General features: G+C 41.6%; 1 protein-coding gene across 1 annotated transcript; it reads left to right on the forward strand.

The window, feature by feature from the left end:
* LOC306807388 (uncharacterized protein) lies at positions 1–27,220 on the forward strand. The gene is made up of 6 exons (XM_079316885.1): positions 1–61; positions 9,430–9,535; positions 12,420–12,554; positions 13,115–13,192; positions 13,378–13,505; positions 27,167–27,220. Exons 3-6 carry the CDS (start codon positions 12,471–12,473, stop codon positions 27,180–27,182), a joined length of 306 nt encoding a protein of 101 aa, XP_079173011.1. The 5' UTR covers positions 1–61; positions 9,430–9,535; positions 12,420–12,470; the 3' UTR covers positions 27,183–27,220.
* Positions 27,221–27,317: the final 97 nt, after the last annotated feature.

Below are 27,317 nucleotides of genomic sequence, written 5' to 3' on the forward strand. Positions count from 1 at the left end.
GTAGAGGTCTACACCAAAAAACTCCTTGGATAGAGTTGGATGTTTTTCCATCACAGAGCAGGTAGATCTCTTCCATTCTTTCTAATCTGAGGTCTGGTAGCCCCAAATGCAGGGCTCTGTGGTACAGAGAGGTGAGGAGCCCCAGGAGCACCCACCACTGTGCACAGCAACACTTAAGCTGTTGTTACAGTTAATTTCCTCCTCTCTTTGAACCATCTAAATTCAGCGTGCATTATCCTTCTGCTTTTTATGTAAATGTTTAGATTAGGTAATATTTTATTCTACAGTGAATGACACCATAATCCTCCTTATTCTTTTCGTTTATCATAAATATTTAGTTTGTTTTTAGCTTGTGGGACTAAACACAACATCGTTTTCATTACTGCGAAATCTTCCCCTTTTCTTCTCCTGCAAGCATCCCTGGTCCCCTGGCAGTACTCTGCCTCCCAGAACATGCTAATATTGCTTGCATTACTGCAGGATTACCACAATGAAGTATACACTTGGTATTATAATTCATAATGTTGCTTTAAAAGATTAACCACTCCCACGGCTGTGTCTGGTAATTACAGAGCAGACTTTCTTTCTTTCTTTCTTTTTTTTTAAACAAAGAACAGCGTGCACAAAATGACTGGCAAGGAGGTGAGTGTTTGGGGTGTGCTTTGTTTTTCAACCTCAGAGAAAACCAGATGCAAAATTGATAAAGGAGACTAAGAGTGGGTTTTAAGCTGAGATACTTTAGCATATTAGTAATTTAACAGACTTATATGAAGGACATGGCACTGTCAGCCCCTGGAATGTCACAGACTGATGTGATTGGCAATTGCCAGCTCAGATGCCGTTCATGAGCAACCCCAAAATAATTAATAGGCCTTCTGGAGTTTTCCAGGCAAGTGAGTATGCTGGTGAAAGAGCAATAGTTAGTTTAGCCTGTCAAGGTTCATTCTTTTTCAAAACTCTCATCCTCCCTTGATGCCCTCTAATGGTTTTTTGAAACACCAAAATGTTTTTGCATGAACAACATTACCCATTGTGCTTTAGTTAAATGCATTTCGATGTCAGACATACTCCTGGTTCAAAACTGGCTGTTCCCCACCCCTTCCTGGGGGGATCTCCAGGGAGAGCAGCCAGATTGACTTCAACTGGCCAAAGACACAGGATGGCTTCTTAATGTGATAAACCAATCTTGTGTGCATTAAAGTCACATTAATATGTGGAAACTTCATCAGCTTTTATTAAGGGATCAGGAAATGTTTTAATTGCTGAGTGACAAGAAGCACTTGTTTGTTTAATTGCTTGTTTGTGTTTGTTGTAAAGCCTTGGGGGACGTGGTGATTTGTCCCATTGTTGTTTGAAAATGTGGGTCTGGCAGCCAAACCCACAGCACATGACAGACACTGGTCTGGTACCAAGTGTTGCTTCACCAACCTTTACCACACTCCCAGTTTGGAGAGGATGGCAGCCTTGGGAGCAACAAAATGGGATTCTCCTTCCAGTCTCTTCTCTCTTGCATTGTCCAGAGCTTCCACGCTGTGAGAGCGTTGGAATTCTTGTACTTAAATGAGGAGTTAGTCACTGTCTGTTAAATGAAAGTAGCATTTAAAGGCTGCTGCATGGTAGAGCAGCACTTAACAGGTTGTTCTGTCTTTCACAGCTGGGGATGTAATGGTTGCACGCTCCTAGATAAAACTCCTAAAAGATCTTGGAGCCTGAGGCAAAGTCCATTGAAGCTGTTGGTGTCTTGTTTGTTGGACTGGCCTTTGATCAGATGCTAATGCATAGCAATAGCTTTTCTATACCTTTCCTGAATGGGGTTTTAGCATGGAATTGTTCCCTGCTGTAGGACTGCAGCAGTCCTTGGGATAGATCTTTCTTGGCTGGAGCTGACCACAAGCCTCCATGGTACAATGATGCCTGGCATTCCGTGCTGGGAAGAAGTATTAGGTTTGCTGTGAATTTACATGAAAAGTCCCTGGCTAGCAATTATTCTAAATATAAAGCTTCCTGAGATCCTAATATTTCTTTCCTCTAGATTCGAAGTTAAGTTTTCCATCCAGGAGCACCACCTGGAAAAGCTTTCCTTCCTGTTTTCTCTAAATTAACCATTTTAAATACTTTCTTGATGGAGGATGATAGAGGGTCACTGATGATTAGGGTTATAACTGGCTTTCCAGATCAGTATCCAGCACTGTAGAATGCATCTACTTCTGTAGCAGGAGCCTAGGAAAAGTCGTATCAATATATATTACAGGCTTGTCATAACTCACTCATTTCCTATTTCAAACAGGAGGAAATATACTTGAACATATCTGTTGTATCTGTCAAGACTTCTCATTTGTCAAACTATTAGTGGTCCCTCTGTCAACATAAATAAATCTGTCCATAAATCTTGACAGGTATAATCATTTGTTGCATTTGAAAGGCAAGTCTCTAACATTAGACCTCTTTTGATTCCTAACATGATTATCTTTAAAGAAAGACATTTCAGATGCCTTCTGAATCTGGCCTCTGTCAAATGATTTCTCTGCTCTCACTGAGTTATCTGCTTGCACAAAGTAAGCAAAGGCGTAGTTCCTGCTGTCAACTCTCCTGAAGACCACACGAGTCACTGGCACCGCAGCAGCGCCGAGGCCTCATCCTGCAAGTGATTATGTCCTGTTTGTCAGACCAGCCTCCTGGTACATTATTGTTCTTTACAGCTAGGTTTCTCATTCCTGCCCTGAGCCATTCTTCTGGCACCACTTGTCCTTTCTTTCCTTTTGGGAAGCTATTGAAGAACATTCTTTGAAGGTATTCTGTCGGGTGCTGCCGATCTTTTCAGTGCTGTTGTTGCTGGCAAACAATCCATACCCATAGAAGAGAATTAGGCCTCTGAAATGGCTGCTAAAATATGGGCTGGCATAACTTTAGATTGAATTCTATAAATCCAACAGACACCTCACAAGCTCCCCCACTGCTCTGGGGCACATTGAGCAGCTCCAGCCTCCCAAAGCTCTCCAGGGAAATACTAAGTGCCCTTATTTCTGTGCCTGATGGCCTAGTGATAGTAATTTTGCCTGCTAGATGAAGTTAACAGCTATCTAGCATTCACCAAACTGGGACATGAAGTGAGGGTCTTTGGTCAGAGCTCACTGTCTCAGCAGACAGTTCTGGCACATGATCTAGAAACTGGTCAGTGTATCAAAAGGCAGCCACTGAGTCCTCAGCTCTCATGGCTTCATGACATTCCCTGCCTCGTGGAAAACCTAAAGCACAGGCTTTGCAAATGAGGATGACTCAGGAGGTTGCTAGAGCTGGGTTTGTGGGAGCTGCACAGTAAAGAGTGGATCCCCAGGGAGCTCCAGCAGGAGCCAAGGTAGTTGGTATTCAAGCTCCTATGGAGTCATGGGCATGCCAAACTTAGCCATGGGAAATCAGCTGGTGAGTGCTGCAGGAACCCAAGTCTAATGTTTTCCCTTTGGTCTTCTGACAGTGAAGTAAGGAAAGCTCTGATGTTTTCCATAAAATATATTTAAAGTTCTAAATCTTCCCTCTTTCCACTCCTTCAAATCATCTGCGGTTTGCTACAGGAAAGATTTTTAATTGACAGAATTTCAACTTGTGCTCCAAAGAGACTCATTACTTCACAGATTCTTCAGCTTCCTGGGGCCTTGACGTCATGGGGATATTTCTTGCTTTCTTCAGTGGATCCTTACCACTGAAACTAATTTTTCAGTGAGCTGCAGAAGAAGCCTCTATACCAAAAATTTGCTCCAGACCTTATGATGCTTTGTACAGGATGTTCAGAAGCAGGGTATCAAAATACGTATGTTAGATAAACTCTCTGTCCGAATCACAACTCTCAATGCATTAGCTTATTAAACAGCATTTTTTTTCCATGTCACAATTTAGGAAAATATTTCAGTGGAGCAGACAATATGCCAGAGCCATAGATATCTAGTTTGCTATACCCTCATGGTAAGCTGAAAGAAAAGGGGAGAGGTCAGTCCTGCATTTCAAGGCAGGGATCCTAGAGAAGTAGTTTGTTAAGATTGTGTACTAAATCTCTTTGAATTAAAATACTTAGAAATCTATAGTCAAAGAGGACATTTGTCTATAGCCTTGCTGACAAAACTCTTGGTTTGTGAAATTTGTTGAAGTCAGGGAGATATACAAACAAAAAAAAAGAGAAATTATTAAGAAAAACGTGCTTAAAACAAGAATGCAAGTTCATCTGGGTTCCCACAGACACCCATGTGTGTCGCTACCATTGGAGGGTCTGCAGGACTCTGCAGCCCCCAGGTGAGAGCTTCTGAGGGGCTGAATTCTGGAGATGGATGCCTAGATTGATCTACCCTGGCCTTTTGCATTTGTGCCTATCAGAGCCCCATGCACAACGAGCTTCCACGAGCTCCCACCACTGCTGTTCTGGTTCTTTTTCCCTGGGCCAGGAAAGATGCTGGGCTCTACAGCTTCCTTTTCTGTTGACTGGCAAGATGGTACTTTGTCAGGTAACTGCTGTTGCCACCAACTGCAAAGCTCACTAGAGTATAATGACACCTTCTGAGCCGCTTCTTTTATGCGTTAACCTACTTGGAAACAGAGACTCATGTGCAAATTCCCACTGTATTTTGTGAAGGCTGGAACATAAGCCAGATCTGAGCTGAATTTCCCCTTTCCAAGAGCCAGCTGAATCAAAATCCCCTGATGCAGACATCCCCAAATTTTATGGGTGCAAAAGATGTCTTGATCCAAATTTTGCAGTTTGCTCCCATCTCTGCTTAAAACATAAAATGTATGTTTTTAGGAAAAAAGGATATAAACATCTTGTTCATGTTTGAGCTGAGAATGTCTTTTTTCTGTAGGCTGTCAACACAACTTCAAATGCATGCAGCCTGTCCAATCTGACAGACAATTTGCATATTTGTGGAATGCTAATGCCAAGTTACTGTATACATTTGTACATGAAAGCATTAGAAAGTTTGAAGGATTAAAGGTGGAAATGTATCCCCCTCGGCCTCGATTAGAGATCAAGACAGCACATCAATAGATGGCAGACAAATAACTGCTGCTTTGCCGTTTGCAATGGCTTAACCCAAAAATAATAAAATCCAAGCTATTTCCTAGGACATAAATAGCTGAGGGCTTTACACGTGCTAATTGCTGGAGCGTTGCTTTAGCCTTTTGAGAGTGTAATGTGGAGTCTGGCACATCCAGTGTGAGCCCTCTGACACGGTGATTGTCTTTTTGTTCTGCACTAGCTGCGTGCCTGGACCACAGCTCAGCTCCCAGACCCACCCCAGCCTAAGGCATCCATGCTGATGTCTAGGGCTGAGCCTTCCTCAGTTGCTCTCAGGTCCTGGAAAGTTCTTTGAGGCCAGATGGAGGTGCTTGGCCCGTGCAGAAGTGACTTAGTTTGCCATGAGAAGGGCGTCAGGAGGAGCAGCAGCAGGTGCTCAGCGGTTTTCCATAGAAAGATGATTGCTTGGCTGCATGCGTCAAGATATATTTTGGAGCCTGGCTCTAGACCCAGTGATTTGAAAATGGAGACTTGGAGTCTTAAAAACAAGATATGCTAAAGAACGGTTTTGTATGGTTCCTCCTAAGGATCAAAACCTGATACTATTTATTTTACTTCTGCTAAAAAATAACCTCAATAAGATGTTCTGCATTGGCCAATGGATATAATTTAGGACCAGACATTGGCAGCACAGGACAGAGAATTCAGGAGCTAGTCAAATCCTTCCCCCAGTCTTTGATCCAAAACATGAATATTCCTTTGATTCAGGAAGGGTTTGGCCGGCCTTTTTTCGCGAACGGTTGCACGTCTCTGCGTTTTCTGGCTGGGGGAAGTGGAAGTGGCAAAGCCTCAGATACCTGGGAACCAAGAGCTGAAAACTCTCCTGGAAACTTCTCATGGTCTAACGAAATTCCCGGGCCAGCTTCCAGCCTGAGCGGATGCAGACAATGAGCCAAAATGAACCACCAAATCTGTCGAGATTCAGCCGTCATTTACGAAAGAGGACTGGGATTTTCAAGGAGTTTGTAGGAGCTGAACACCCAAATCTCTTTAAATCCCAATGGAACTTTTCTTCCTCTCTTTCTTGTACTCCACTGAAAAGCCTTGTCTATTCATTTGAAATATTTTGAAGACCTCAGGCAGCACTTTCATTACAGACAAACCTCCCCACCAAAATTAGAAAATCACAAAGTTTTAGCTGCAGTCGCTGAAAATGTGTTATTTAACACACCTACCCAAAAAGCCCCAGGCTACACCAAAACTCTTGACCAGAGATAGCTCTGTGCTGTCACAAGACAGATCTATCTTTAGGTACCCCAGTTTGAAAACTTCACCCTTAATGCGTTCAGAAAAAGTACGTTGTTGTTTTAAAGTACATTACTCAAACGCTGAGATGCCTTCCTACTGGGAGCAGCGTTACAAAGCCGAGCTCTGCCTGGATGCCTATCCAGCATGGATCTGACAATTCACATGTAGGAAAAGGCCTCTCATGCATTCATAGTTTAGATGACCTCCATATATTTGTTTAAAAAATAATTAGGCTTGCTTAGCTTTTGTACCGTTGCATTTTCCTTTTTTTTTTTTTTTAAAGTAGCTTTTCCTGTAGCACTCCCAGGCCAGTACAATGCTGGCTTTTAAAAGTGATTTGTCTGTTACCAGGCCGTTTTAAACTTTTACTTCCTAAGTCCTTGCAAACCAGCAATACAAGGAGACTAAAAAAAAAAATCTCCTGGGGATTGTTTTTATAGTAACAGTGAAAGCTTAAAATGTTGCAGCGGCAGCCAAATTATTTTTTTTTTAGTGGAAACAATACCAACAACTGGAGTCTACGCACAAAACGGATTAAAGCTACCCATAAAAATGACTAACAAATGAGTGCTACATTTCTTTTTATCATTTACTCTTTATAAAAAGCGACAGTTTGAAGGCTACTAATTTGGCAAGTTATTTCCCCTCCATAGTCCTGGTTGTTCAGTAATTAGAGGATATATAAAACATGGACGTAGACATTCTAGTGCAGTCCAACGTTTTTGTGTGGTTTAAGATAAAGTCCATTTCCTTTCTTTCCGACTAATGGAAAGCAAGGTAGACATATTCAAAATTTAACTGCAGGACAAAGTTTGTTTTCAGGCAAAACTTTCAAGAATAGTCTCATGACAACAGTCCAAGTCCTATTTGCCCTCCTAAATTGTTCAGAATGAGGATGTCCAAATAAATCTAGTAACCTCAGGGCATACAGGAGTGTTTTCTCCCATGACTAAACAAATTACTTCTTAAGCACAGCTGAAATCAAACATTTAAAATATTATTAATTACTAATGCTAATTGTTGAGAATTTTTTTAAAGTTGTACATGCTCTCCATAGGTAGGTAATTACTTTTTAAAATCTATTACTAAATACACTACTTGTTGTTTAAGCCCTCCATCACTCTTGAAAATAACGCTTATGTTTTTAAGTCATTTAGGTGGATTTTGAAATCTTTGCCTGCTATTTCATCATGTATTTTCTGGAAGTGGCTCTTTCTATACCTGTAAGTAGTAAAAAATACATTGCTTCCTCTGAAAGCAAAGAACTGAAAATAAAACAGGATTTGGTTTAGTCAAGATGAAGGCAAACTAGAAAAGCCTTAGTTGAAGAAATTGAAATAAGAGAACTCAAAAGTCCTGGCTGAAAAGCAGGGAAATTCTTCAAATTTGCAGCAGTTTCTGGTGTAATTCTGTGTCTGTGGCTATTGTGGTTGGGTTCCAATAGCTGGTACAGGGATGCTCTGTGGGGCACAGGGAATGGTGAGGCAGATCCTTTGCATGTTCCTGGATGCTGGGATCATGGTGCATGGTCCTCTGATATGTGTGTAATGCAGGACCAGTTACTCCAGTAATTATTGGTTTACCTGCCCTTTGAGATGCTGAAGGAAAGGCCAACATCTGATATGGGGTGTGTGGCTGTACTCTAAACTTGGCCATTTGTACCTCTGATTCAATGTGTGTCAATATAAGAATTAATAGATTAATATATTACTAATCCATTCATTATGTACTATATATAATAGTAAAATAATATATATAGTGGAACAAGATAATAACATCTAATGCTAATATACTGATAATATAAAAATAGTGATGTTGTAGCTGTATATTCAGTGTTTATCAAGTCCTAGAGAAAATGAAAACTTACTTATAAGCTGAAACCTCCCCAAAGTCTGCACTAAGTAATAATTACCTACTAATTTACATTAATTCTGACCATGAGAGGTAGGCTAAAAGCCCTGGTCCATGAGACTGAGATTAAACCACTACCATTCCAAAACAAAAATTTGTCTCAGTTGTAAGTACTTTTCAAAATGGTCACCATTACTGTGAGAAGCTCTGTTTCAGTGTATATAAAACAGTGGAATAATAACATCTCATTTGATTATACAAAGTAGTTTTTTCCTCAGTGTTTTAGTTCTCAAAATTCCCAGAATACACCACATGGAAACTGTTCACTTGAGAAATTAAGTACCGTATGTGATAAGACAGTCGTGTGAAATTTTTAAGCTGTCATTAAAAATGATTATAATTAGGACAAACTATATGAAAATGCTTTAAAATTGAGACCCTGGTGAATTAAAAATTAAGGGGTATATTATGTATTATCATGTTGAAGGGCAGGGATTTACTCGTGTAACTCCCATTAACACTTATGTGAGTTGCATTCCCAAATCCCCACGCCTGGCGATGAGCATCCGCCCCCGCGCTTGTTGTTGATGAACAACCTCAGCTTTGCTCTACTCCAACACAATTCCTCTGCCTGCTGAGAGCAAGTGGAATGGCAAACCTGGAGTTTAAACTGTTTTCCCTCACAAATCTAGGCCCCCAGATAGAGCCAAGTGTAATCCATCTAAGCGGTAGCTGCGCTCCCATGAGTAAGATTTACTTACAGAAAGTAACTGTCACGGAGTCTCCTCTTCCTTACAACTCTTCCCGTGCTTTCCCCCACACTTAATAACTGAGGGCTGGGCTGCAATCATTTTGTTATGTCTCCTCTAAATGCAGGAAGCCAGTTGCTGGGGGTGGGCTTGTAAAAGTGCTTCAGTCAGGAGCCTCCAAAAGGAGTTTTCTCCACAGCAGCGTGGAACTCCCACTCAAGGAATGAGCGTGTGCTCTAAGGACAGTGAAACGTATCTCTTATTTGGCAGGGCCACAGGACTGTCCAGAGCACTGCACAGGTGTGAGTCCAGTGGTTGTGCTGGGCTTTGGGTCACACTCAGGTGAGGAATGAGCTGCTGGGGCTTGGGCCACCTCTCAGGTGCTTTCCTCGTACCCCAGCATCAGCAATTATGTGAGTTTGCATCTTGACTTGAAAGAATTGTAGTCCTTGTTCTTAAGAGAGAAACTTTCATTATTGTACCTGAACTTTGATTTTTTTTTTTTTTTTTTTTTAAATATAGAAGTACATCATTTTCACATGAGTGGTTGTGGAGTCCATCTCATTGCTCTCATCATTGCATCCACTGTTTTTACACCCCTGGATTTGGGAATGCTGGCACTACTAAGGTAAGACAGTTTATCTGTTGCTTGGGCTTTGCTGAGAGTGCTAATAGCACTCATCAGAAATGTCCTGTCCTGCTGATTTTAAAAAGGCACTCATGTAACTTCTCTTTAAAATACATTAAGAAAATGGTCATATTGCCACACTATAGCTCTCAGCAAAGAAAATCCCACAGAACCACAGCTCATACCTCATACCTTCCCATAGCATTGCAAAATTGTAATTATACTAACACACTACATTCCTAACAACATCTTTTCCCTGGAGCAAAAGAAATAAATCTAAATAAAATAGATATATGTAGAGGCAGTACATCTCCTATTTTACTAATTAGCACCTGAGAAAAAACATTTTGCCAAGCTAGAAAAAGCAATGATGAATTTTCAAGGAAAGTAATGAATTCCAGGTTTGTTTCTTTATTGGTACCTGTGGATTCTGTTGTATTGCTTGTTAACAGATGCAAGTGGGCAATATAACTATTACATCAGGCAATATTATAGAAACCTAGGCAGTTTCTAAGCAACAGCCCAGCACTGATTCTTCCCAGCTATTTTCTAGGATTCCCTCAGACACAGTAAGTGGAGTTGGACAATATAGTCTAATTTTGAGAAAGGAATAAAGCATGAAACTGGTGATTTTCAAAATCATATTTTTGCAGATTTCTTACCAAATCAAAAGAACTAAAATTGAAAACTGTCAAAAACATTTCAGCTCAAAAGCTGCATAAACTTTTCTATTGTTCAGGCAGCTAAACAGACACAGCTATTTTGCTTCATACCTTGCCCACAAAAATAATGAAAATGAAGATCATAATAATGGAGCCTTTTCAGCTTGTTGGACTGAAACTGGATTTTGTGGTGTTTCTGTTTTCAGACTTACCCATCAGTTCAGCCTGAAAGTAAAACATTTTTTTCTTTTTTTGTATGAATTCTGTGGTCAGTCAAATCTGGCTTCTGATGGAAAAAATCATAATAAATCATTGTGTTTAAGCCACATAGACTGTGTGTGTGTAAGCACACATAATTTTGTGTGTAGACAGATAGAAAGGTGCATTTCAAAGCAACGTCATTCTCAGATGTCACTAGCTGATAAAGTTTCTTAACCTACACGTTACATATTGCAAAGATGACATCTGCTTTAGATATAACTGGGGGTTCAATGAAGCAGCAAAGCTGGGATCTTTTTTATTGCCCATAACTTTCCAACCAGGACTCTCTCAGAATTTGGAGAACACTCTTTCCACACTTTGCTTTAGTCCAATATGGCACCCAGTGTCAGCTTCAGGTTTTGAACCAGACTTCTGAGAAGGACAGTGCTCTTTCATCTGTCTATGAATAATGCCCTTTCAGAAAACAGTTTATATTTAGAATAAATAAGAACAGACATATGTGCACACCCACACTTGTGGACCCAAATGTGCTTCCAGGAGCACAACCATGACAAGCAAGAAGAAAATATTGTAAACCAGATGTTCTCTGGGTTTGAATGCTCCATTGGTTTCCATACACCATGAAAGGTTCTGGTCTGCTAAGGGAGTAGAAGCAAGTTCAATAGAGGAGCTTGGAGTGCCAACAGTTTTGCCTTACTTGGGAAGGTGGAAAGCAGGGGCTTTCTTCTCAAGTCTGATGATATTTCCAAAACAAAATTCTCTGTTGTGATGTTTGAGTTATGGGCCAAAATACTTACCATTTTGGCCAACAAAATCCCAAGTTCATTCACAAGAGCTGTTCATTCTCTTGTCTGGGCTTGTCCCCTCTTCTGTTTGTGCTAGAGTGGCACACTAAGAGTGTCATGATGGAGATCCCAAATTCCTGTGTGCTGTGGGGTGCATGGCTGGAGGGATGGGAGACACCCCAGGCAGCCAGCCTAAGCCTCCCACCAAGGAACTGGTGCAGTGGCCAGGATTCAATGGCTTTTCTCTCTTTCCTCTTTTCCCTATCAAGCTCAGGTGTTAGATACTTTTCAAATAAACATTAAAAGATGGTTTGAGAAACAGACACTTTCTGCTCCCTCAAAGGGGAAGTAAATATGCATCTCAATCAAAACCTCGTTTTCTATTAAAAACTAGTTTTGGTGAAATGAAGTCACCCACCCATACAGCTCAGTCCACACAATTTCCGTGTGTTTCCATCTTTCCTCCTTCCCCTCCCAGACTCCAAACCATTCTTTGCCTGCCTGATACATGTTGACATGAGAATTAAATTGCTAAGAAGTATGAATGCTTTTGCTTTAACAGAAAGCCAGGTTACTATTCCTAGCATGGAAAGTTAAATGAAATCATGCTGTGAGTGAATTCCTATTGATTTCTTCAGGATTGATCAGAAACATTTGTCAAATTTTGTTTTCTTTCTGTCCTACGTCTTCTTTAGACACATAGTTAAACATACTAAGGAACGTTTACATTTTAAAAATGTGTTCTAAGGTCTTTATATAAACATACATGTAATAAAAGTGACTGGTGATTTATATTTTCTATATACATTCAGATATTTTATTTTCAAAGCCAAGGTTTTAAAAAATAGGTGCCTGAATTCAGACACCTAAGTCTATGTTTACAGTCTTTGGTTGCCTGATTTTCAAACATGTTAATACTCAGGAACACCTTTTTTTTTTTTTTTTCTGTTAACTTGTCTCTTTTGGACAAAAATTTGCATTGGGCTTGTTTTCATCTATTAGAATAAGAAAGTGAAAATTAAAGATTCTAAATTTTGAAAGGCTGTAAAGGAATAGAGGAAAAAAAAAGCTAAAAATCCACAGCTTTTTGCATATTTAATTTCAGAAATGATGTGCACTGGTACAAGGCACGTGAGTACAACCCAGCAGATTCATCCTCACTCACTGAATTTGACCTAAACCCCTTTTTTGCAGCATTTGTCTTTTCTTCTTTAGGTTCACACCAAGGCCTCCAGTTTGAAAAATGTATGTGTGCTCCTGCACCTAATGTATATGCATATTCAGTGTGACTGCATATGGAAATGGAGCATCCATGCCAAGAGTTTTCCAGCCAAGAGGCTTTTTGCATGTGTGAGTCTCGGAGGGTTGTGTGCTTTTGGGGTAATTGTGCGTGTAAATCCAGCGGGCAGTCACACACTCAGCTATAACCTGTACAGCTGCATTAATACCTCCTTTAAAACATCTAGCAAAAGCTGGTGAGAAAAATGATACCTTTTTAGACACCTGGTCCTTGAAATAATAATAATAGAAAACCTCTAAAAACTGGTTATGGATCGTGAAATGATGTGGTTCAGCTTTCAAAACCTGCCCGTGTTCCCCTCATAAACACAGGTCACTCTTACATATTAGATTTGGGGGTTTAATTACAAGAAAATAATTTTTTGAAGAGGTAAAAATAAATCGATGCTGTTCTAAAATCTAAAGAGAGAAACAATTAAAAATAAAATAGGAAGAAATAAATAAACATACAACAAGAAAAAATTAGTGGAGCAGCTGTGTAAATAATACAAACAATGTTAAAGAATAAAAGGAAACTGCCAAAGCCACTTGGGATGAGGAAGGAGCCTAAAATCCCTTGCTGCTCTAATGAGGTCTAGCTCATTGGTTGTGCCTGGTTTTTTTTCTGTCAGCTCCAGGTCTGCCTTAGAAAGGCATGGAAGAAGGGAAGGAAAATGAGGTTATCCCATAAAATAATCTACTACTATTTGGTAAGGGCACAGGAATAGAGAATGAAGCAATGGTTTAATAATGGGAGTAGAAATTGCATTAAGTAACCAGCTGAACATTTACTTCATTCACCAGTGCAAAGCAAAATGCTGAATTGTGCAGAAGTCAATGAAAAAATCCCATGTTTTTGCTGCAGGCTTTGCTGAATGACACTGCTTGTCCACAGAAGTTCTCTGAACCTCAAACTCAGAGCCACAATGGTGCACCTGGAGTTCTGCACTTGGACCACAGCAAGCTGAGAAAGGCACCTCTAATGTCCTGGGGGCAGGAGACCTGTGGCTTTGCACCTAGAGGGTGAGTTCTGCATTCTTCATCTGAATTTTGTAACAGCTCTCAAGATCTTGAAGATAATCTAGGATTAGCAAAAAAAAAAAAAAAAAAAAAAACCCACTAAATTGAGTAATGCACATGTTCTTGTTGCTTAGAAGTTAGAAAGCATGGTTTATTCTAAGTAGAAATCTGTTGCTTGGATATGTAAGGATGTAAATTAAGTTTGTGAGACTTCACAAAGGGACAAGGCGGTAGGAATAATTTATTAGCTACTCCTAATGGTTGTTGCTTGTCCAGTGTAATTACGACTTTGTAAATGAACACAAGGTTTCAAAAAGGAGCCAGGGAAGGTTCCTCTGCTCAGGAGCTCCACGTTTCTTTGCAGACACCCAGTGCCATGAAGTGTGTGGAGCCTGCCTGGTGCCTGCTCCATTTCCTGAGTGAGGGCCACAGGGAGAGGGAAGCCAACACAAACTGCTCCAGCAGGACTGGACTCTGAGTGTTTCTAAGCAAAGTCCAACTGGCAGCAGTCAAAGCCTTCTTGTGGGGCCCTGGCCCTGGCCAGCTGTGCTGGGCACTGCCACAGGGCAGGAATTCAGGGATGGTCATGCTCTCTTTAACTCTTAGCTCAGACTCTTGACCCAGTGCCTGGGCCACCTAGGTGAGCTTGCAAAGAATTTGCTGCTCCTTTCCAATCATGCTCCTATGTGCTTGGTTCATTGGCATGAGGGCTAGCACTTGCTATTTTTGCAGGATTAACTGACTGCAAGCCCATAAATTTCATCAGGGTTTTCTCTAGTTAATAGATGCTCTATTGCCATTACTACCATGTGCAGTTGCTGTATGATGTCAGATAACAGTTATGTGGGATTTGGGGTTCCTTTCAGTTTCCATTGCCAACTCTGAGTTCCCAATTCTGCTTCTTGACAGTTAATTTATTTACCTTAAATTTTAGAAAATACTTTTTTAGTAGCTGTGTGACTCTATCACACAGGAAAATAAGTGCAAATTTAATTCTAATTCTGACTGAAAGCTATCTACCTATCTATCCATCTATGATCTTCATTTCTTATTTTTCTGTCTACCTGTTTATTAATCTGTCTTTCTAAATATGTGCATAAAGTAGTGTCTATTCACTAGGGCAGTGGTGGTCTTAGAATTTAATTAGAACCTGATGTATCTGGTGTTCTAACTTGCTGTCCCATCCCACATCAAGGAGACCTATAAGACTTACAGAAAGATAAAACATCTTCATGTAGTTTTTACCTGCTAATAGCAGTTCTATCATTGCAAGATCTGACAAGACAGTCAAACACCACATTTTCCCAAGGGAATGTAGAGCAGGCAGAGCTGAGGGAGAGATTAACAAGTTTTCTGTGGAAGAAGGGTACATCTGCAAGGGTGAGGAGAGCCTTCACTGATGTGCCACTTGTAAATGTATATGAACCCTGTAATAGGTGCAGTGCTTTTGCTCAACAGCTGAAATCTTTTCATTGTGCCTCTTCTGTTGAATTCAGATAAAAGCACTTCATCGTCAACAAATCTAATATCTGCTCCTGTCCCACTTGAAAGGGTCAAATGAAATTTCCCACCAGAGAACAAAACAAACCTGAAGCTCCCCAGTGAGTTTGGGTGGCAGGGTGCCAAGGGAGAGGGGAAGGGAGGAGGTGGTGGCTGGGGTGGCTCAGCAGAGCAATGATGTCAGTGAGGGTGAAAAGTTCTCCCCAGGCTGGCAGTGCCATGGCAGGAGAGGCAGGGCTGGCATGGCAGCCAGGCAGGAGCTGTGAAATCACTTCTTCCTGAGATGCCAGGGCTGATTGTCCCCAGAGACTCCCATTTAAGAGATGTGAAGCTTTTTGGGGTTGCTGTGTTGTGGTGTCCCCTGGCAGGGATGCTCAGGCTGCAGTGGGAGCTCACTGCAGGGGAGGAGCAGCCTCTGGCTGACCTCATGGTCATGGGCAGTATTTCCAATGTACCTGGCTCTGCAGAGGAAGGAAGCTGGAGAGGGGAAGAAAACCAAAATTCTCCTAAGCCTCTCCAGTCAAAGCTTGCTCAGGATGCTGGTTGGATACTCTATGACATGTTGAGAGAAGAACTTAAAAAAAACCACCTCACTTTTACAATAACAGCACCAAACCATCATAAAAATACACCTACATCTTCAGCTAAAACTGTAGCATATGTTTTTGAGTCAAAGACATTTGCACCAAATGCAGTCTAGAGATGTCTGGCAGCTGAAGCAGGGAGCAGGTGTATATTTAGCCCTTTCAAATGTGCACTTAAGTGCATGTAAATATTTGCTAGGTCAGAGCTTCAGTGTGCTAACGAGCCACATGTGACAGTGTCCATTTCCCAGGAGCCTGTGCTTTGCACATTCTCTCAAACCCCTGCACCATCAGTGCAATGTGTTTTTCCTTTTCTTGTGCTAACCCTATCTCCATGTCTCACTGTAGAGGCAGCTCCACCTCCACTGCAGTAAACAGCTTTTCCTGACAGTGGCAGCTTGTAGAGACAGAGACACATAGTGCTAGTGCAGTCCTAGTCCTGGTGTCTTCCAAGACCCACAGCCTCAAACAAGCACCTAGAAAGAGATTGAAGACAAGATGTGGTCAGAAATTAGAAATTTTCAGCTTTCAAAATAAAACTATTGAGCACCTATAAGTTTTTGGATTACTTACACAGGCTATGGAATAATATGACCCAGAGAACTGCTGCACTGTAAACTTGGGAAAAGCCCATGGCCTGTTCAGAGCAGGGGATGGCACAAAGTAGTGAAAGGACATGGAGTAACCCATAACCCAACACCCTCTTCCCATATCAGCAAATGGACTCAGTTATGAGAATAAAAGGGACCTTGGCTGCAAATGACTTAGGGCAGCATAAATATGTATTATGAATTTTAGTCTCAGACATAATTAAATGCCATTTGTCAGATCTATGCTTGTTTTTCATCTCATTTGAGTTTTACAGAATGAATTAACTAACAAATGTGCCTCTGATTCTACCATAACAAATCATTTCTCAGAAAAGTTGCCTCCAAGCAGCAGTGAGAGAGTGACTGGGGGGGAGTGACCTTCTGCTGTGAAGTTGTCACGTTCCAGCAGAGCCCTGAGTGGCAATGACAGCCTCAGTAATGGGGAGCCCATAGTGGCCTGGCAGTCCTGTTGATAACTTGTTAATTTATTTAGTGCAGTGGTGCAGAGGCGAAGATCTGGAGTAAAGGGTGGGGTGGGCTGAGCCTCAGGGCTGAAATATGTAAATATTCTGGTTTGGAGGAAAAAAAAAAAGAAATTCTTGTTCATTGTCACTAAATGAGGTTGGTGACAGGAGCCACTGGCGAGCAAATAGGCTCATGTTTGTTCCAAGGCAGCTTTCATTAAACACCTGATGCAGCAAATGTATGGTCAGTGTGTGCACAGTCTGGGTAATAGAGCTCCTCTTCTGGCTGTGTGAAAGCATGATTACAGCACACCAAGGGACTTTCATCCTGAGCTGAGTCATAGATGAGAAACAAAGGGTCTGTATGCCTTTGACAGGCAAAAGGGAGACAGTGTTTAAGACCATGTGTGGAGAAATCCTTTCCTTGCAATTTAACTGTGTCTTGTAGAGCTATCTCACTTTGTTCCATCATATTAAACTAAAGGTCCTTCTCATACTTAGGAAATTGCTATAGCAAATGGATAGATTTGCTAACCACGTCTTAAATTCAGTTCTGAAGTGTTAGTAACTGCTCAGGAATGGGTGATATACATCCTTGAAATGATCTAATGTCTTCTCCAAGTGACAAGCTCCTGCAGGACCTAGGTCAACTGGTAATGTCATAAAACAGATAGCCCAAAATCAAAACATTTATGTTGTTTGGAGAGTCCCACGTATTGTCCCTAGCAGGTGGCCCTCTGCAGCTGTACTCTTCATGCTGTGTAGTTCATACATTTATGGAAGTACTTTGTCATATCAGGTTAATGAAAATATGCAACATATGCTCTAAATTGAGCTGGAGGCAAACAGGTGAGTCAAGCAAATAAAGCTGGTAAGAATTGTCCTGTGTACACCTCTGCAGAATTATCCTTAAAATATCTTAAAGAAGATGGGGTAGAGAGTATTTAACAAATAATGTGGTGTCATTTGAAAAACAAATCCAGATGGTGGTGTTAGCATATCCAGTGGCTTAACCATAATGCCACATGTCTGCAGGAAAACAATAATCCCCACACAGCCCAAGCCTGCAAGCCTGAATTCATACACACTGAGGAGTTTTGTTATAAATATGAGGAAGGAAACAGCACCTAGTGGCCAGGTACCAACAGCAATACTGGTAGCAAGTTGGATCTCACCCATGAGCATGGCCATTCTCCTGGCAGGCTGAGGAAAAGCACATTTCCCTCTTCCCTAGGGAGGGAAGAGGTGCAGCAGGCTCTGTGCAGGCACTGTCATCAGCTGTGGCCCCAGAGGTGTCCAGGGAGCTTGGGCAGCCTGCTCCCATCTCCTTCTTGCTCTTCCCAGGCCCTGAATGTGTTGCTGCAGCTGAGCTGTGTCCTCCAGCTTCTGGAGGGTCTGGAGCACCCACGGGACACCTTCTGCTTTTGGCCTCAGTGCATGAATGTGCACGAGGAATTTCCCCTGAACATTTATTATCCCTGGTACCACAGTCAACAGTTGGCTGGGTAACTGAGCAAATTTACTTGAACTCTTTATTTCCCAGGTCTTATTTTTCTAAGGAAGGTAATAAATCAATGACAGGAAAAGTACTCACCAGGCAGAAATTGGGTAGCTCCATGACTTAATCAGCACTGATTAATGCCGGTCGGGAATCTATCTCTGCATTTCTTTGGAATACATTTTGGAAAGTCTAGTAGTTCCTAGCAGAGTTTTGCATGAAAAATTAAATTACTCGCATATTCCTGTCTCTCCTTAACAACTAGGCTCCTGGAGGCTCACACCACGTTTCCACGCAGGTCTGTCAGTCAGGGAGCAGTGCTCCCTCCAGAGCTGGAGGCAGATGGTCGCTGGAGAGCCCAGTGCCAGGTCTGGGTGACAGGAGCGGAAAGGCAAGGACAGCCACAGCCGGATGAGACACTTCTCTTCCTCTCTGTAGCACAGTGAGAACGCCAGAGATGCGTCAGCCAGAGCTGGGGCTGGGGGCCGGGGCTGCGTCAGAAGCAGCGCTTCTCCCGCGGGGGTGGGAGAGGAGCCGTGACTCCCGGGGAAGGTCAAGGCCGGCCAGCAAACAGCCCGGGCAAGAAACCCCCAGATGGATAAACAATCCCGACATCTGGTGAGATCCCGGCATCGCTGCAATCAGGGAGGTTTTGGCACCGGCTTTGACACTGCCAGGATTTCCCTTGTAATTAGCAGCGTGCAGCCCGTCTGGGGAGGATGTTCCCTCCGGAAAGCTGCTGGGACCAGGCTGCAAGTCGAGCTTAATCTCTGTGAAGCAAAGAATAACACCCAGTTAGTCTCTGGCTCCCCAAATATTCAGAAAGCTTAATCTCTGTGAAGCAAAGAATAACACCCAGTTAGTCTCTGGCTCCCCAAATATTTAGAAAATTACTAACTGGAATTCAACGATTATTAGATGCTACTGATAGCTAACTACTAATAACTAGCTGGTTTGGTTGCTGCCAAGATTTCATAAGGGGCCATGAGGATAGCACTGGAAAAGACTTGGAGCAGCCATGGGAAGGGATTCAGTATGGCAAGCCACATAAAAAACCTCATATAAACCTCACATCATGCAGAAGAGTCTGCATCCCCTTCACAGCATCAGATAGTTAGGTGGGTACATATAAAACAGGCAAGTTAAACCATAAATTTATTATGATAAAAGGCTCAGTCTGGTAAGACTATCAACATAATAGATTTTTCAGTTTCTACACTGATCCAGGCACACAGACACATAAAATACCTCCACAATAGGGTTTTTCTTGAAAAAAAATATAAATCTGTGTTGTTAAAGACCTTAGCTACCTGTATTTGAAGATCGTTGTCTGAAAAGATGAAAAACATACATTTTCATTTCATTTCAGATTAGCATGGTAAACAGCCAGATCTGTTCTTTCAAGTGGAGCATTCGGCTCCATTTGTTAGCTTTGTTGCTGATATTTCACCTCTCTTATTTACTTAACATAGTTTGACAAGAAATTCTCAGTGAGATAATATATCTACATGAAAGACAGGCTTGGGAAACAAGTCCAGGGGTTTCAGTGGGACAGAATCAATTATTTATTTCTTTGCCATTTTGGTCTGCCTTCATTCCACAGAAAGCACTCGGAAGAGCTGCCCAATCAGCTGCACATTTTTGGTAGATAGACACATTCTATACTTAGGAAAAGAAAAAAAAAAAGAAAGAAAGAAAAAAAAAAAAAGGGGACATCAGTATAAATCAAGATTGCACCCACTTGTGAAAAATATCAAATCCCAAGTGATGGAAGCTAACACCCTGCAAAACAACGCCCTCTCCCCAGCCAGGCAGGATGGCCCCTGCTGCAGGGAGCAACCAGTACAAACAGAATTAGCAAATGTTCCTGTTGCTTTTTGCCACACAAAATTAGACAAACTGTTTAGAAGTCAGCTTCATTTCTCCCAAACAGCACAGTAGAAATGATCCTTACACAGCAACCAGCTGGTGCAAGGAGTTTCTGAGGCTGAAGTAAGCAAGTGATGGAGGACACCTCCATTCTTCAGTAAATATCAGAAAGGAAAATTGCTTACCCATTCTGGATAGCTCAAAAACATAAAGCAGAGAAGTCTCCCATACAGCCCATCCCAGCTCAGATCAGCAGGCAGACCCTGAAGACACCCAAGGCACTGGAGTTCCTGTTTCAGCATCGTGTGATGGGACCATGCCAAACATCAATCCAAAGGCAGGCAGCTGTGCTGTAGCCAAGGGCTGCAGGGACAGCAGAGTGGCTCCAGTTCCAGCAGCAGCATCACAGTAAGTGACAAGGGGAAGTTTCTACAACCCATGAGCACTTTGTCAGTCAGAGGTCAATGAGAAAGGATAAAGAGTACAAAAAAAAAAAAAAAAAAAAGCATAAATAAAAAAAATAAGTGGGGTAGGGGAATGAAAGGGGGTGGGCAGTGAATTTAAAAAATAAAGAGAGAAACCAAAGCATGCTAAAAACTTACCCAAAGTAAAAGCCAGGCCTTCATGATGTTCCTGCAGAAGCCTCGGTGAAATCTCCCCCCTCACTTTGATGATGGAGGGTCAGCTCCTTAGGAAAAGGGGTTATTTTGGACATAATGAAAAGAAAGAATGTAGTGCAAATGAAGAAAAATAAGTGAGTGGTGCTGTACAAAAATAACGATTCTGTAGCTACTAGGCAATATTGTCATCTCTGCACACATCCAAGGACTTAAGTGACCCACTACTCTTGCTGAGGATCTGCTCCATTAATAATAAGAAAGAGCAATTTAAACTATGGCTTTTTTCATTGTGTTTTATACGGGTTTGGGGAATATGTTATCAAAGGCTCCAATTCTGGCCAAAGTCCACAGGAATCATCACCTGTGGTCAGGCCCTGGATAGAAAGATCAGAGCTATCTTTGCGTAGCCTTACCACCAAAAACAGATCAATCAGAAGTAACTCAAAAGGAAATAGTCTACAGGGAACAGATGAAGATGCATTTAGAGGAAATAATCCCCATTCAGGATGCCATTATTAAAAGAGAGAGATAACTATCAGAGCTAAGATATGTCAGGGCAACCTCGTTGACATGGGACTGGAGAACTTCTACTGTAAAAGCAGAGAAACTAGGTCAGTGCTTTTTGAAGAGAGGAAAGCTCAGGGTGGACATCATTATTTTATACATGATTCTAAGGGGAATAGCTAGGAGAGATGTCAGAAAACTAGTGTCAAATACAAGAACAAATGGACAGGCTCTAAGAAAGGGAAATGAAGAGAAACTAAAGGAGGCTCGAGCTCAGGGGATATAAACATTTCTGTACACACTAAGCAGTTGATGCAAGGACTGGGTTACAGAAAGAGCCGCTAAGAGCAACCAATAAGGGCTTGGAAAAGGAAAAGCTTTGTGGGGTACAGCCACCTGAGAGCAGACAAATCTGTATCTTGATCTTGTCTGTCCCTAGAATCGCCCAAGTTTCAATCTCAAAATTACTACGAGGTTCACATACAGTAAATCTCTGTGCAAGCGCAATAGATTGAAGTGAGAATTCAGTTTACCACTCAAAGATAAAACTCAGAAGAGCAATTGCCTTCTAATTCTATTAATATAAATGTAATTACAAGGGATAATTCCAATTCAAATGTTAACTTATAAGGACTGGTGGAGGTAGCAGCCTACAGAGAAAAAGATGATGCTGGAATCCCTGATTCTTATGTTTGATCAATAGTTCAGTACTAATAGACTTTATTTATTAATTGGAGCATTTGTTTGAAAATGAGCCTAGTTTTCAGGTTGCATGTACTAACAACTAGAATATTTGCATGTTGCAGTTGCCTCTATACAAGAAAAAAAGCCTCTCTGTAGTGTTGCAACAGATAAGAATTGTCTTTATATTAAAAAAAAAAAAGGCAGAATGCTAACTGTGATGTAAGTGACTTCCAGAACATGCTGCCTTAAACACAGATCAAAACAATACTCTTTGTTCTAAGTACCTGAGATGTAAACCAGTCACTAGGGTAAGGGAAAAACAACAAGTAGATTGAGGTAATAGCTTGGGGCAAAGGGAATTGAAGACTGAGGAGAATCAGTGGACTGTACAGTCTAGAGCTCTTTTAGGGCATTTTCTTATATCCTCTGAAATTTAAAGGCAGAACTTCATATGGTAGATGGAGCTAAGCTATGGGTCTGTTTCCAAATATGCATTCTACTATTTTTAAAGAAGAAAATAGGAAAAAAAGTAGGACAAGAGACACAACATTCCCATTGAATATGTGAGATTCTGAGTCCTGTAAAAAGTGTAATTCCACCCCTGTTCATTGGGAATTTTCCTTGTTTAGAATAATGTGGTTTAGGATATAGTATAGGAGTGATTATGGTTGTATAAAGTTGACAGTTGGATTATATGATCTTGAAGGTCTTTTCCAGCCTTAATGATTCTGTAATTTTGTAATGAATTTTTTCTACTGTCTTACCTTGGCCTGAAAAATGTCACAAACCTTCCTCCTTTTCATCCCAGTAGTTAAACAAAAGAGATTTTGAAGTGAAATATGAAGAGGAAAGAGTCTGAGTGTGCTCTAGCCCTCTCTGCCTCCATTCTATACTATGGTGGTAGAAATGTACCTGCACCTTCCAGATCATAAAAATCCTTGGCAATGAGATGCTCATAAAACTTTCAGAGCACGCTCAGATCAATTGAGAAGCACCAGGATGTGATACTGAGATGCAGTGGCCCATCTCAACCACTGCTACAGCCACTGAGACATCGATGTTGACATGGAACCAAAAATTTGTCACGACGCTGGGGAAGAGCAGGGATCAGAGAGTGAGTGATACTGATCAAAGCAGATGAGAGTCAGGAATGTTTATCCAGGAGATGCAAACTCAGACACATACCTCGGTGATCTGAAGCCGTCAGAGTTAATATGCTGTCTATTAACATTTGTTCAAATACAGCACCTGTCAGAGCACGTACAGGAAAAGGGATTTTTAGGTCAATCTGACACGTGAAGAGTGAGATGTTGTCGAGGGGAGCTAACCCTGGCTGGCTGGCAGTGGGTGCTGTATTTTCTGTCTTCTCCTAGGCACCAAATCTCAGAGGTCAATGTTCTCTGTGGACTTTGGTTTTACTCCAGTATGACCATTTCTCACACTCTTAATCACATTCTGCTGTGCTCATGTGTGTCTATTCTGGCTCTGCTCTGTGAGGAAGGGGAATGCAATGTTTGTGGTTGCTGGTTGTCTGCACAGAGGTGAGGCTGGAGAAGGGTTTCTACAGCCAGAGCTCTCTAGAGCTCACCACCCAGTTTCTCAGTGCTCTCAGGAGAGAAGTGCAGCATCCTGGCAGCCCAGCAGCCTCAAACCCCTGTGCTGGTCCCTTGCTGATGTTTGGGTAGTGTTTGTAACAGCAGCCCCAGGGATACTTACAATGGATTCTATACTGAAGAATAGGGTGGCCAGTAAGTTTTCACCTCTCACTAGGTGCTTAAAACATGCCATTATCAAGCAGCTGGGCACTCCTTGGGAGGATCTTTCATATGTTTCATATAGAGGCTGTCACAAAATATTACATATATTATTTTGTATCCTTAAGTAATAGGAAAGCAGAAAATTTATACTTTGGGCAGTCCCCAGTGTCATTGTTTGTCCATGCCATGGTTGCATATCTTCATCTGGACATTGAAAGCTCACTGCATATCAGATAGTTTCAGAGCAAACCCCTGTTCTTAATGAGTAAATGAAGTTACTGTTACTTTAGTTTATTCTAAGTGTTGAACTCAGCATGGGATCTAACCTGGAACAGTCATCTCAAGAATATTGCAGTGGAAAGCAGAGCGTAGGATTTAACATTGGAAATTAGAAGTTGATCCTACTTCTTATACAAAATTGAGATTGACAAAATTGAGGTTTATCTACATAAACCTTTAAACAAAGATGTGGCTCTGAATCAAAATTAGGGAACTGTAGAAATGAAATTGAGGACTTTGTGCTCTTAAAGGAAACTTGCCCAGCAAGACTGTCAGCAGCAGAGAACTAAGCACAGACATTAATGGAGTCAGGTCTTTTCCTGGAGGTCAATTTTTAATAAATCAAGATTGTTTAAAAATTATAATTATTGATTAATTAAATTTATACTTGGAGCTTAGCCCTCTTAGTTTTGAAGAGTCTGTACACCCCGTTGGTATGAATGATGAGCTGAAAGAAAGGAAAAAAGTCATTATTTAATTAACTGCTATTCCAAGTGGATCTAATGCTAGCAATAGGTTTGGATGTCTGTTCCCTACAAGTATGACTAAAGGGGCTTTTGCAAGACTCTGCACTCAGATTCCATAAAGCAGCCTGCCCTGTGTCTGACTATAAAGAAACTGGAAAAGGACAGTTTGGGTTAGATATCAGGATGAAATTCTTTGCTGTGAGGGTGGTGAGACACTGGTACAGGTTGCCCAGAGAAGTGCCCAAAGCCAGGCTGGATGGGGCTTGGAGCTACCTGGGACAGTGGGAGATGTCCCTGTCCATGGCAGGGCTTGGAACAAGATGAGCTTTAAGCTCCTTTCCAACCCAAACCATTCCATAATTCCATGAATAATATGTTCACCTCCAAAATGGGATGCTCAAAAGACAGAGTAAGATTGTTTGTAAGCATACTATGAGTCCAAAAGTCCAACAGCAACATGTACAAAGCTGAACTGCACAGCTGTACAAGCAATTTCTGGGCTTAGATGAACACAGCTGAAAGGATAGGGCTGAAGCCTGAAAGAGAAACAGCACAAAAGCAGGAGTCTGCATTTTCCTAAACTGGAGCTTCTAAGGTGGGAGCAGGCAGGATTGGACCCTTTGCATGCAGAGGGGAACCTGCTGAACTCAGAGGGAAAAGGAGCAACACCTGAGGCAATGTGGTGCCCAAGGCAGGGGGCTGGAGGTGAGCAAAATCAGAAATGAGGAGGCACCATGTTGGCATGAAGTGATACACGGTGACAGGCAGCTCCCAAGCTGATCCCACACTTAAAAATAGATTGACATCTATCCAGGAGATGAGTTTGTTATTCTGTAACTACAGCATTTTCTATTATGTTTGATAAGCGAAAGAAGATTGCATCTTGGTCAGAAATATAAAAATTCTCCTCCTAGCAGGGGATAATAGCAGGAGAACAGGGGCAGATGACAACTGCAGATTTAAAATAGTTCACTGCAGTCCCTGGTAGGGAAGTTGAGTTCAGTGCTGGGCTGAGATGTCCCATGCCCACAGCCAGGCCATCCCATGGGCAATGCCCTGCTCCTCTCCCCTCCAAGCTGCTCCTCTTGGGTCACTCTGGGCAATTCTTCTGTGGGTCAGCTTGATGATGCACAGAAAGTCATTAGAGGCAGAAAAACAGGGCTAGTGTGCCAGCAAGGCCCTGATCTAGGGAAAGTTTTGGGGTGGAATTAGCCTAAAAGAGGTGTTGGCTGTCAAGGGCAGGGGGGTGTGGGTGTCTCTGTCTGTTGGGGGGCTACAAGAGAGAAAAAAAAGCAGGTAGTGGCAGGACAAGGTGGGATGGCTTCAAAATTAAGAGGTTTAGATTTGATATTGGGAAGAAATTCTTCAATGGGAGGGTAACGAGACCCTGGCACAGGTGCCCAGAGCAGCTGTGACTGTCCCTGGATCCCTGGAAGTGTCCAAGGCCAGCAGGACAGGGCTTGGAGCACCCTGGATGAGTGGAAGGTGCCCTGCCCATGGACCAAGATGATCTCTTAAAGAACCTTCCAGCCAAAACCAGTCTATGATTCCATGAGCATATCCCAGAGAGATGTGAAGAATGTATGGCCTGGCTTCTGCAATTGCACCATAGGTAGTGCAAAAACCTTAACTTTACAAAAAATCCAAACCTCTTTTGTTTCAGTGTGTAACTGTTGATCTAAAATGGGAGTTCTTGTTTTCTAATTCAAAAAGCTTAAAAGATTGTTCATTTTATATTAAAATGATAGCCTTTGCAAGAGACCTTCAATCTAATTAAAGCCAGGAGATTAGCATCCCTTAGAATATTTGCAAAGCCTGCAATGTGAAGTTAATGAAATGTGTACACTTTTACAAAGCTTTAATTTTTAATGAAATAATTCAGGACATGGACCTTGCTCCTCTGCCTTACCTGCTTTGTCCAAAACAGTGTTTTATAGTGTTTATAAACAATGTTAAGTTCTGGGCTGAAGAAGACAGGAGAGGATAATCTAAAGGCTTCTTGGTAACTACTGCAAGACTGTATTTTATCTCTTCTGTTCAGCCTGAGAATGTGAGTATTCCTGATTAATAGTAATGACTGAGAATATGATTTCAGAGTGGCAGTTATTTCTTAAGGCTATGTATATGTGTGTATATGTGTATATATGTGTGTATGTATGTATATATATATACATGTAGCATATCCTATATTTATATATAAATATATACAGATATAATAAATTAGAAGAAAGTAAAAAAAATAAAATCACAGTGGCTGCTAAAAGAACCTGAAATAAAGCAAGGGAATGTCTCCTGTTTGAAGAAATGAGCTGAGCTCAGAGGCAGGGGAGCAGCCAGGGCTGGACCAGTCTAGTTCAGAGGGGATGACCAAAGGATACCCAAAGCAATTCCAGCCTCTTTGCAGGTCAGGCTCTTCTAATGATGGCCCCACTCCTCTGTTATCGGTTGAGAAGGAAGAAAAGAGGAAAAAAGCTGAAGCACAGGGAGGAGCAAGCCCTGTTCAGAGTCACAGTTGCTCTCGTGGTGTCAGGGGGCAGGACACCCTGTCCTGGGCTGATTTACAAACAGCCACACCATTAGAGCTATTTACTGCATCTGCTTCTTTCACCCTTTCCTTTGCTGCCTCTCAGTTTTGCCACAGGAAAGATCTGGCTGTTGCATTCAAAATAGTAATTCTTTTATAGAGCCACCCTCCTACTTTATATTATGCTTACTGGATCCTTCTGATACCTAAATGTTAGAATATCCTAATCTTGCTCTACATTTTAAAGCTGAAAGATAAACGTGTTGTTTAATGAAATCCACAACACTACAGGAATAGTAACCATTGTGTTTCTTCATTTCAAAGAGCAGCTGAAATCTAACATCTGGTGTAACTGTACAAACCTGACCTTAGGTCACAGTAAGTATTGTATTGTTGGTGATGGATACACTTTTTTCATTACCATGCTGCCTCCATTCTTGCAGCATCCATGCTGTGAATCCCCAGTTATATCCAG

Source organism: Erithacus rubecula (genome assembly GCF_903797595.1).
Source record: "Erithacus rubecula genome assembly, chromosome: 13".
NCBI lineage: Eukaryota > Metazoa > Chordata > Aves > Passeriformes > Muscicapidae > Erithacus > Erithacus rubecula.